General features: G+C 33.9%; 1 protein-coding gene across 1 annotated transcript; it reads right to left on the reverse strand.

Annotated features, from left to right (window-relative positions):
- Nucleotides 1-10,652: 10,652 nt before the first annotated feature.
- Nucleotides 10,653-11,955, reverse strand: LOC115957836 (probable histone H2A.3). Its single transcript, XM_031076166.1, has 2 exons — nucleotides 11,632-11,955; nucleotides 10,653-11,209 (listed from the first exon to the last, which is right to left on the reverse strand). The coding sequence occupies exons 1-2, from the start codon at nucleotides 11,818-11,820 to the stop codon at nucleotides 10,994-10,996; spliced, it is 405 nt and encodes a 134-aa protein (XP_030932026.1). The 5' UTR covers nucleotides 11,821-11,955; the 3' UTR covers nucleotides 10,653-10,993.
- Nucleotides 11,956-12,872: the final 917 nt, after the last annotated feature.

A 12,872-nucleotide genomic window follows, 5' to 3' on the forward strand; every position in this document is an offset into this window, starting at 1 on the left:
TATTATTATTATTATTATTATTATTATTATTATTATTATTATTATTTTTTGCTTTTAATTTGTCCTTAAAAATGGAATTTTGTAATCTCGAGAAGATTATATTTATGGATGGTGTGTTTATTTAATTTCAATTCCCTATTCTTGTTCAATCTCTGCATTTTGTTAATTGCTCAATAAATTGTTAATTTCTTACGGGTTTTGTCTTTTAGCATTTCAATCAGTTGTGAAAGCTCCTATATATGTTGTTTGAACCTTGGTGATTGAGTTAGAATAGTGGTGTTTGAGGCTGCTGACACCCAACCGTTAGTAATTATTAGTATGGTTGTGAAGCATTAGTGGAACCTATAACAGTTTTAATGTATTAGTACAATTTGACAATGATGATTTAATTTAATCTAGTATTTTGTTTTATTTCTCTTGTGGGTGTTGAGGGACAACATTACGTTTTAGTTAGTAATTATGTTGCAGAAGCTGCTACCATTTACTGGGCTATACAGCTTCCAGCTTCCAAGAAAATGTAAAAATGTGATTATTGAGGGTGTGCTTTGACCCGCTGAGAACAAATGAGACACAAGCGATTGGACTATTTAACCTATCATTGGCAGTATTCTAGAGTTTAGAAAGTTCTTAGATTGTGTTTTCAGCTGGGTTTGTACAACGTGTAATGCTGCAGCCCATGCTTTTGCAAAGTACACAGGTAGTATTCGCTCTTTATTTAATTTATTTGTAATAAACATAATTTGCTTTCCATCCTAGTTGATGCCTCTGAGTAATTCTTAGATGTTCTTGGAGCACTGTAAATAGTACTCACTCCTTTCACATTCATAGTAAGATCCGATCATTAAATTTATGGTAGGATTTATCATGACAGTGTCTCTCCTCTCTTTTCTCCTCTCTCTGCCTCCTTTACCAACCAAATAAGGCCTAAAGCCACCACCATCAATCTAAACCCATACCTCCAATCTGAAGCAATCACCGTTGAAAAAGCAACCACCACTGGTTGATCTTCCACCTCTCTTACCAGCTTGTTTTTATTTTAATCTAGTTGTGTTTATTATTATTATTATTATTATTTATTTATTTATTTTTTTGGCGGTTTGGGTTGTTTTGATTTTGGTGGGTTGCAATGATTGTGTATTGATCTTGGTGGTTGTGGTTGAGATGGTTGGTAGTGATTGGTTATTTTTGAGCTAGTGGTTGGTGGTTGTGGTTTTGGCGGTAGTGGTGGGGTTGTGGTGGTGGTAGTGATTTCTGATTTGGTGGGGGTGAGCTGTGGGTTTTGTGTGTGTGTGTGTGTTTTAATTGTAGGAGATTTTTTAAGTTTATTTTAATGTATTGTATGCATTATTTTTATGTGTTATATTAAAAAATAGAACATATGATGTGTGGTGTAATGATAAATACTATTTTAAAATAGAAAAATAGCTTTTGGTATAGTAAAATGGCATTGTGAACACCCCAAAAAAGGAGAGGGGAGAGCTTTTAAAGCTTTCTCTTCTTTCTTAGCTGGTCACACATTGGATCCATGGTGACGTGACTCTTTTGTATGCATGTGTTTCTAGCTAGGGTGAGGTGTGTGTGTGTGTGTGTGTGAGTCTCTTTTTCTTATTTTATTTTTAGGAGTTGCCACCAATCATTGGTTTTGTATTAGGTGTGATTGGTCACCTATTTATCTAATTCTTTTTTAGTTACCTAATTAACTAAAGACCAATACAAGGGTAACTAATTATTTAAGGTAAACCAAAACTTTGAACCAAAGATCTTGGAGTCAGAAGTTCGATTACAGGTGGGGAAGGTGTTATGCACCCCACACTGCCTATCCAGAGAATAGTACCCCATTTTAATTTAACTCTAATGTTAACATTTTGAGGAAAACAAATTAAATACTTGGCATTTTGGTTTTGAAAAGGTTTTACACACACACACACACACACACATATCATGTGAGTATTTATTTACATATTAAGTATCATGTGAATATTTATAGCAAAAAGTATTTACAAGCAAAACATGTGAATATATGGAAGTAACATGTGAAAGATACTTACTATGTTGGAAAAATAATACATATAATTTAACATGTGAGTAATATTTATTACATATTTAACATGTAAATACGTACATAAAAAATAAAAGAGAAGGAAATAGATATATCACCTTTTAGCAAATTTATCCTCCAATTTCTCATTCTCATGCACAAACATGATGAACGGAAACATTTGTGCAAAGGGGAGGGGGGAATATGTTAGCTTGATCGGTGCCTATTGGTTCAATGGAAATGAACCATAGACACAAACCTCAAAAAGAATGCAATTCCAAAAGTTTCAAAACATAGCATATACAAAATGAGACCTTAAAACTTACCTTTAGAAAGATGAGCAATTTCTTTTAGGAATACTCATGACTTTTGGGAAAGTTTTAATTTGAAACTAAGGTTTTACACTCTTTTTTTTTTTCCTTTTCCTTTTTTTTTTGGGAAAAAAGGGTTTCTATGGATTTTACATGAAAAAGGGTTTGGTTTTTTAAAATGAAAGGGTTTTCATAAAAAAGAATCCAAACTTATTTGGGAAAAGAATTAAAGACCAAGATTATTTTTTAAAAATAAGAGGAATTTAAGGTTAAAAATCCATGGTTTTTTTATTCATCTTAAGGAGCATAATGTAAAAAGCTTGTTAAAAGAATCTCATTTTTTGGAGAATTCACTTAAATAAATCCTAACTCTTATCAAATCCAAACTTATGGATTTTTTTCCATGTTAGGAAATGGGAGTCTTGGAGACCTCTACCGGTTTTCCGGAAACATATCCATATTGTTCTTAGGGACAAGCTTAAGACCCATTTAAAAGAAACTCAAAAAATGATTTTCATATTTTTGAAAGAAGATGCCCAAAACTTTAGGTTAAAGATCATTTTGAAAGAAATAGAGGGAAAAAAAGGGTTTTGAGAAAAGGGATTGGAATTGCGCTCCCTTTGGAAGGCTTTTATGAATTTAAAAGCAAACTTTCTTTGAAAACCTTCATTTATAAGAAAAATGGATGGTCATTAGAGCCTTTTTTATCTTTTGAAAAATTATTCTTTAAAGGTTTGTTTACCCAAGCTTTTTACTATTTGGTAATCTAGGGTTTATGGTGCTAGTTAGAGAGCTAGCACCCTTAAACCCTTTTACACATGAGAAAGGGAATATGTAAAATAAAGCAAGCTTAAATTAAAGGAGAACAATATTTAAAGACTTGAATGTAAAGGCAAAAATTTAAGGAATTTAAGAGCAAGACATAATGTCAAATCTTGTATTCAAAGGAATTTAAGAGTAAAACAATAATGTAAAAACTTGAATTAAAAGAAATTTAAAGACAAGACAATAATGTAAAGGGTTGATTTAGAATTCATTTTAAAAAAAAAGAAATTTATCCTAAATAAGCCCTAAATCTTGTCACATCTAAGTTTATGGATTCCTTTCCATGTTGGGAGATAGGAGTCTTGAAGATCTCTACCATTCTCCTGGAAACATATCCATATTGTGCTTAGGAACAAACTTTAGAACCCATTTAAGAGAAATGTCCAATTAAATAGAAATAATGGAAGTTGTAACCATGATGGTCGTGGAAGTGCAAGTGAGAATGATAGCAAGAGGTGGCATCCACATCAATCAAAGGCCGGGACAAAGCTATTCTTTGGCCCAAGGGCCCCCCAAATTTTGGAAAAAAAAAATTATAATATATAGATTATTAATTTTAGAAATTTTACTCGATAAAACTACATTTGCCCCCCTTAACATCATTAGCCCTCTTAAACAAGAAGAAAAGGCCCATAAAAAATTTACTAATCTAAAATCCCATAATACAAATTAGCAAAGCCAAACAAATTAGTCTAACAACAAAATCACCAATAAAAGCTTTAGCCCAACCAAACAATTTTACCCAAAATAAAATAAAAAAACTAGCCCTTACAAAATTTGAAACAAAACTGATCTCAAAAGGTTGAACTTAGACATTTAGTTCCATCAAATTGAGAGAGAGAGAGTGAGAGAGAGAGAAATTTTTTTTGGAGAGTGTTTGGTTGGGAGAGGGAGACGGAAAAAAGATGATAAGGCTCGGATGTTTTTTTTCCAAACTCACCAAAAAATTTTCTTCCCAAAATGAGGAGAAAAATGGGTAGATAAAACTTTGAGGGGTAAATGACAAGATTGCCCATATGCGGTGCACATGAGTTTTGTCTAGTTCCCCACCCCTCCCTTTTTTTTTTTTTTTTTTTTTTTTAAATCTTTTACTTTGCTGGTTGTTTGCCTCTTCTTTTCTTTTTCTTTTTTCCTTTTTTTTTTCTCTTTGTTTTTGATTTCCTGGAGCGGTTTTTTTTTTTTTTTTAACTAGACATAATTTTTATTTTTTATTAAATTTGGGTGATTGATTTTTTTTGGTTGCTTGTCACTTTTTTATTTTAATTGGGCATCATTTTTTAACAAAAATATATAAATAAATTTATACAAACTCTCTTTTTTCATCTCTCCACTTTTCACTCCCAACTAAACAAAAAAGAGGGAAATTAAAATATTTTCTATTTTTCCACCATTTTCTATCCTTCCACTTTTTCATTCCTTCAACCAAACAGAGCCTAACAAAAAGAGAGAGAAGGACTAGGATTGAAGTGTGTGGCAAAGGCAGAGACAGTGACAATTGAGACCAAAACATAGCAGCACACCAACAAGGCACTTTGGCACCACCGCCCCAAATCTGCTTTTGAGAGAGACACCAACAACAGCACTACAGACTACAGTAGCAATATAGTATTTATGTCTCTCTCTCATATAGTTTTGTTTCTCTCTAACTCCTTGCTGGACAGGTTGTGATGCCACTACAAAAAAACTGGTCTAAAGCTGCGTTTGAAAAACGCAGCTTAAGACCCCAAAAACGCGGCTATAGGCTTTGAGCCGCGTTTATAACGCGGCTTAAAGACCGCAGCTCAAAGACTATAGCCGTGTTTTTGAAAAACGCGGCTAAAGGTCTGACCTATAGCCGCGTTTTCTAACCGCGGCTATAGGATTCGGCCTATAGCCGCGTTTTTGGAAACGCGGCTATAGACCAGCTTTAAGCCGCGTCTGAAACGCGGCTATAGGTTTTTTAAAAAACAAAAAAAAAAAAATTCTGGGAATTTTTTTTCCCCAGAAAATTCAAAATTGAAAAATCAAATATAAAAAATTCAAAATTAAACAAAAATACAAAAAATTCAAAAACAAATACAAATCCAGAAAATTCAAAATCAAATACAACATACTCACAATACAAACACACCCAGAAAATTTTAAATTAAACACAATATACTCACAATACAAACACATGCACCCTAAAAAATTAAAAATCAAACATAAACCCAGAAAATTCAAAATCAAACACAAACCCGGAAAATTAAAAGCAAACACAACATACTCACAATACAAACACAACATTCTCACAATACAAACACAACGAAAAAATTCAAAATCAAACAAAACGTGTTCCAAAATATAGCACAAACCCATGAATCTCCTCTCATTCAACAAAACCAACCAAATCTAACACTAATTCCATTCAATAAAACAAAAGCACAAGCTCAGAATCAAAAAAGAACACAAACCTGTGAAGAAGGAAGAAAGAAAAAGGAACAAAAAAAAAAAAAGGAACCCAGATGGGAAGGAAGAAAGAAAAAGGAAAAAAAAAAGAAAAAAAAAAAAAAAAAGAGTTACCTGGATGTGGAGAAGGAAGGAACAAAAAAAAAAAAAAAAAAAAAAAAAAAGAAGAAGAAAGAACGTACCATCTGAAGAAGAATGAAGAAAGAAAGGAAATAGGAAGAAATGAGAGCAAGTGGGGGTAGGTGGGAAAGTGGGGTGCAGGTGTGAAAGGTAGTGTACGTGGGAAGCTTCAGAAAAAATTTTTTTTTTTTAGCGCTACCTATAGCCGCGTTTTTAAAAAGAAAAAACACAGCTACAGGCTGCCTATAGCCGCGTTTTTTAAAAACGCGGCTATAGGTCGACGCTTAATTACGGTTTTTACGGGACCTATAGCCGCGTTTTCTAAAAACGCAGCTATAGGTAACCTGTAGCTGTGTTTTTCTATGTAAAAACGCGGCTAAAGGTGACCCGTAGCCGCGTTTTTAAATTACAAAAACACAGCTACAGGTTACCTATAGCTGCGTTTTCTGAAAAACGCGGCTGTAGGTAACCTTTAGCCGCTTTTTAAAACAACAAAACGCGGCTATAAGTCCACCTTAAAAAATTATTCGGTTGGACCTATAGCCGCGTTTTTTAAAACGCGGCTACATCTTATCTTTAGCTGCTTATAGTGGCGTTTTTAGAAAACGCGGCTATAGCATGTGGCTTTAGCCGCGTTTCTAATAAACGCGGCTATAGATCCCTTATAGCTGCGTTTTTTGTAAACGCGGCTAAAAAAAACGCGGCTATAGCCCGCGTTTTTTGTAGTGTGCTATAATTGTGATTTTTCTTTTAATTTTTATTAAAGAAATAGCAAAACCACAAATATAATCAAGAGTAAAAAAAAAACTTGTGTTATTGTGCTACTGCTATCCATTTATTGTGCATTGGAAAAATAGAGTAATTTTGACCATTTGAACGGAGAAATTAAAAATTTTAAAAGAAAAGAAAAAGAAAAGAAAGAGAGAGTGACAGAGAGAATGAAAAAAATGTGTGGTAGGTTGTATAATAGCTATTAACAAATCTTTAATTCACACACACGAGAAAGTACATGCAGTTTTGAAGTAAAATTAAATGAATAATGCGAAATACTACAAATTTTATTATATAGTTTGTAACCAATGAAAAAAATGATTTATCTATTATATTTTTGAAATCTATTAATTTTATTCGTTACCACGTAGTTTCTGAATAAGAACCTTTTTTTTTTTTTTTTTTTTTTTTTTTTTTTTTTTTTGATAAGATTCTGAATAAGAACTTGATATATTGCATTTAGGGAATTGAAACTAACTACCTTTTTTTGTTTGTGAAATGTGCCTAAGTTTTATCCTTAAGTATTAAATTGCTTTGATGACATGCCATTGAAATTTGATATTGTTTTATACTTCTTGTCTACTTCTTTGGTTAATTTACTCTCTCTTTTTGTACTTATTATTGTTTACTCGTGTGATTGAATATGTCCATACCCTCATTCTACTTCTCTCGAAAGTTTTGTATTAATATCAAAAAAAAAAAAAAATTAATTCGAACTGAGCAATAGAAAATTTTGTATTAAGAAAAGGAAACCCCGGATCTAGAGACAACATAGGAATTGAAGGGCCTAAGCTATTGAGCATCGGAGGCTCAAGAGTTAGAACTTAGAAGTTTGTGTGACTGAATTCAAATGGGTTTTCAAATGGACCGAAAATCGCAGGTCAGTCTTCAAAAGGGTGTGATTAAAAAGCGTAATTTGCACAATAGAGACAATGGGTCTTCAAAATCGTTGCACTCATCACTGGAGAATTTTGGTTGCTTATAAATATGGGTCTTCTCATGTGTTTATGAGTATTATTGTTACTCTTACGGTAGGAGTTTTTGTTGTTAAATAATAATAATAATAAAAAATTTTAGATTGGTTTGGGTTTATTGGATTCGAGTGGGTTTGCTAGTTTTGATGGAAAAAGAGCAAAAGAAAATTTTATATTGCCTTATTTTGAGCTTGGTTGGAGGTGGTCAGCACGGAGGTGGGGCCGGTGCTTTGAGGTGATCAGAACTAGAATAAGCAGAGAGTGAAACCTGGTAGAGTGTGGGTGGGAGAGATACGGCAAAAGGTGTAAATTAGTTATTATATGTGATAGGTTTATTATTTTTTTTTTTTTGGTAAATAGAAAATTGCATTAACCAAGAATTAAGGGGGGAGGAAGTGATCACAGATGGATCTGTTATGATACAGACCCTCTTTGTCCGAGCTTAACAGCTCCCTAAGATCCACAGGCGGATCATTATACAAAACAAAGTTCCTATCTTGCTTAGTTCCTACACAGGCTAAGAAATCAGCACACATGTGATAGGTTTATTCATTTTTAGTAAAATGTGGCGTTTTATTGATTTGAGGTGTAAAACCTGGGGTTTACACCCAAACCAGATAGAATTACAATTTACACCCAATAGGCTACATTATGAGTTGGATAAGCTGGGAAAGGATGTTAAAAGGAAGCGTACCTCCTAAAGAAGAAAAAAGGAGGCTAGATAAACCCCAGCAATGGGCAAAGAAGCAAGCACCAACGACTTGAAGGAGAAGACCCAACAAAAAATCGGCAGAAGAAAACCATGGGCTACATTATGAGCCAAAAATATTATCTGTCAAGTTTTTATGTAAATGATGGATGTTTTTTTCTTTGAGAAAGTGTAAATGATGGATGTTGGGGGTGGATTTTTGTTGGCAATAAAATATTTGGAAGTCAAGACATTGAGCTTAGAATATGGCCCACAAAGAAATGTAAAATGCTCATTTTTCTCAAGGTCCCAATTACACCAAACAATGATTATAATAAGGCTCCAAAAATACCTCTTGTAAAGATAAACTAATATAAAAGATTGCCCACTATAATAAGTGCTCAAATAATTATCCAACAATTAAACAAGAAAAACGTCCAACATACTAAGAAATGTGTTATACATAAATAACTAAAAACATCATAAAAATAGTATTTCTTCAATAATCTAGTCAATATAATGAGAAAATTCCAAAGTAACAAGGATTAAAGACTTCATAATTACAAGTAAACAAGGAATATTTGGTGTGAAATAAAGGGAGAGAAAGAGTATCCAACTAATACAATAAGGATCTAAACAAGATTTCAATTTGTCATATCATGTTTATAATGATGAATATATATGTATAATAAGTGGTGGGAATGACTTTATGTAAAGGTATGGGCAAATATATAAGAATATGGAAGAGAGATGAAGTAATGTCTAGCTATTTTTGGCTATGGTATAAAAGGGGATGTTCATGGCTATTTATGGTGCTGTGATTTTTTGAGGAGATGAAAGGAAACATCTCTAGGTATCTGAACATTTATGGACTTAAAGCTATTTTATGCTAAAGGACCTATAAGCTGAAAATGATGTGAGGAATTTTTTAAGATGATAGTCTTCTTAAGAGTTGATTGTGGGTGGGTTCTTTTATAGTGAAGCTTTAGGGATTGTCAATTTTTATTAGTAATTGAATCCCAATGTTCAAAGCCAAACTTTATACGTTTTGGGATATCAAAGCATTCATAGTGATGATGTTAAAAAATTAAGTTTTTAACAATTTAAAAAACTACTTTATTTATTTTAACATCTCATTTTACAATACATTCAACATCAAAAGTTCTACTTTTTTTAACACTTCATTTAAATGTTTTTTTATATTAAAATCTCTCTCTAAAGCAAGAACGACCCAGCAAACCCAAACCCACAAGAACAACCCAACAAACCCACAACTAACTCCACTAGCGAGCCCACAGCCAGCTCCACTGCCACCCACAACCCTCACAAATCAAAACTCCTGGCCAAAACCAAATCACAAACCCACAACATCCCCACCCCCCAACGCACTGCCACAACCAAAACCAGCCCACCACAACTCTCACTTAAATAAATAATTAAATAAAACCCACCTTAACCACCACACCCAACAACCCACCATCACTGCCACAAAATACCCATAGCCCTACCTACTGCCACAGCAACCTAATTCAACCAAAACACATCAAATCTAACCCAACAACAAACCCACTACTGCCAGCATTACACAAAGCCAACCTAGCCACAAACCCATTTCTTCATCCTTCATCTGACCCAACCACAAACCCACTACTGCCGGCATTACACAAAGCCAACCTAGCCACAAACCCATTTCTTCTTAATCCTTCATCTGACAGAGAGAAGAGAAGAGAGAAGAAAATCCATAGATTCAAAGAGAGGGAGGGAGAACAAGGTGAGAGAAAGAGAGACAAAGGGAGTGCCAGAGAGAAAAGTTACAAATAAAAAACTATTTGTTTTTATAACTTTATAGCTACCGTAAACAGTAGCTTAAATGCCAAAAATAGTGATCGTTAACCTATGGATCTTTGCCCCTTAAAATTTCAGGCCAAATTCATTTTTATACAATTTCAGTACCTCTATTAAAAATAGCAGAATATACTATTTAATCAAAAGTCACTAGCTAAATTTTAGATCAATTTTATCAAATTGGAGATAAAAAATTCCAATTTTAGTGCGAAGGTTAAGGCATTTCAAATTTGCATATCAAAACCAATTCAAGCATACATTGGGTCCTCCTACCCAGAAGTATCCACCACCTAATGTCAACAAATTGTGGCCTGGTTTTGGTGAAACAACATTACATTTCTACTTCAATTTTTCACCTAAGGCACACATCCGCCCATTCCTATCCAAAATCTCAAACCAACATTTCCCAAGCCAGCAAAACTCATTACAAGCACAGCACTCTGATCAAAAACAGAAAACGTAGACTAGTATATCACCAACAGCTACAAACGAAAACTTTGATTATAACTAAATATGTCACTGACAATTGCCACACGCACAAAGTCAAAATACTAAACCAAATTTTCACATACCAAAAACACCATATACCTTTTTATGCAATGCAAAAATGGCAAATTCCCCATTAAAGCCAAAACAAACAGACAATAATCATGTAGTCGCAATCATTGAAAATTCAATTCAACTAGAATTAAATGTTGCATAATCAATGTCATTATCTATTTCATCAAGCAGTGAGATTAAAAAATAAAAATAAGAAGTAAAAAAAAAAAAACAAAGTTTTAGCAATCTCTTCTATGACTAGTAGAAGATTGATCAATATTCACATTAACTACTACCGCCTGAAACCCCTAAACTACTACTACTACAACTCAACAATCACATAAAGACTCACACCCTAACCAAAACTAAAGGAAAAAAGACACTAAATCTGATACCAACTATCGTAGAATACCCCGAAAATCCACAACTCTCTGCCCTCTTTCTCAATTTCAATCTAAGAATCATCGTCTCCACCAGTGGCCTTTGAGGACCCAGCCTTCTTGGGAAGAAGAAGGTTGTGGATGTTGGGCATGACACCACCATTGGCAATCGTCACATCACCAAGAAGCTTGCTGAGCTCCTCGTCATTTCGGACCGCAAGCTGAATGTGGCGTGGCACAATCCTTGTCTTCTTGTTGTCCCTTGCTGCATTTCCGGCGAGTTCAAGAACCTGACAGAACAGAGCAAACCCCAAAATTTCAATTCAAAACCCCAATTTCCCAATTTGCACTAACGATCTAAAAACCTAGATTTCCCAATTAGCAAAATTCACTGCTTTTTCAAGAGGGCTTTAATGTTATTTTCCATGAGGATCGAAAAAATCAAATTTTGGAAGAAATCATGCAACATTTTCAATAAAAACGAAACCCTAGATTAACAAATTCGAGATTTTTACAACATATTGAAAATCTTTGCGGGGGCTTTTACTTAAAAACACAAAAACCAATGATTTCAAAACAGATTCACAAATCCTATAAATTTGCACAAATTACACAAATTCAAAACCCTAGATTAACACAAAGGGGAAAACGAACGCAAAAACAATCACAAAAACAAAAATAGAAACCCTAGAGAGAGAGAGAGATTGACTACCTCGGCGGCAAGGTATTCTAGGACAGCAGCGAGGTAAACCGGAGCGCCGGCACCGACACGCTCGGCGTACTTGCCGGCCTTGAGGAACCGAGCGATACGCCCAACGGGGAATTGGAGACCAGCCTTGCTGCTCCGAGATTGGGCCTTCTTGGCGGCTCCAGATCCGAGAGTTTTGCCCCGACCCGCCATTGATTCTGAAGGATGATTATTACTTCAACAACACTCAGAGAGAAGTTAGACAGAGAAAGGTAAAAAAGTTCGATGAGAGAGAGAGATAGCGAGGCAAAGCGCGAGAGAGAAGAGAGATGAGGAGGTTAGAAACGGTAGTTGGGGGGTATATATAGTGGATGGGGTTTTGAATTGGACCAATGGGATTAAAGTACGCGGATCGAGGGATGAGAATCGTTGGATTAGGGTGGATAAGGACGGTGGAGATTTGAAAGTACTGGGTTTTCGGGTTTTCCACCGCTTTTGCTCTTTTGGGCAATTGCGTGAAAGGATTGGAAGTCAGCTCTGGGTGAGGGGGATGACTTCTGAATTGACGGAAATGCCCTCGTTTTTTGATGTAATTACTGCTTTACGGGTACTTGATTGGGGCCGAGCAATGATTTGAGTTTTCCTTCCATACGGAGGAGCACCTGTGAAGTTAAGTTTGGACAGCTGCCACGTGGCGTGTTAAGGTGGTATGTTCAATTGTTTATTTTCTACCCAATCTATCAAGAGAAGTGTTAACTGAACCATATTTTTGCAGAACTTTCAAAATTTTAGGTGGTATATTATTATTTGTTTTAATTTAAATTTACTAGTTAAATTATTTTTTTGTCCATTATTAATAGTCTGTAAAAATTTATCATTTAAAATTTGTTATGAAAATGTTGAAGATATAACATTTCCTATTTATCAATTATTATATAAATTTTATAAAATCACACTATAATATTTTTATATAAAATTTTTATAATTATATATATTTTTTTATTTCAAAATAAAATTAATTAAACATAAATAAATTCATTCATAGTTTTAATATTAACTTTTTATAATAGTTTTTTTTTAATACACAAATTTTGTTTAATCAAACACATCTTTTGTTCTTATCAACTTCTTTTATCAAATTGTTCTTCTCGATCAATTTAATAAATGGCTTAGGTTTTATATTTAATAACAATTTGTTAATACATGGCTCTTTTGTTTTTATCAACCAACCTTATCAAAATTTATCGAGTTGTGCAACACTAACA

This window comes from Quercus lobata, chromosome 8 (genome assembly GCF_001633185.2).
Source record: "Quercus lobata isolate SW786 chromosome 8, ValleyOak3.0 Primary Assembly, whole genome shotgun sequence".
In the NCBI taxonomy this organism is placed as follows: domain Eukaryota; kingdom Viridiplantae; phylum Streptophyta; class Magnoliopsida; order Fagales; family Fagaceae; genus Quercus; species Quercus lobata.

What these genes read in the sequence shown, in the direction of transcription:
- LOC115957836 (XM_031076166.1), bottom strand. Translation starts at nt 11,820, where the DNA reads ATGGCGGGTCGGGGCAAAACTCTCGGATCTGGAGCCGCCAAGAAGGCC. An exon ending in TAGAATACCTTGCCGCCGAG is followed by an intron (nt 11,210 to 11,631) that starts GTAGTCAATCTC and finishes CTGTTCTGTCAG; the next exon opens with GTTCTTGAACTCGCCGGAAA.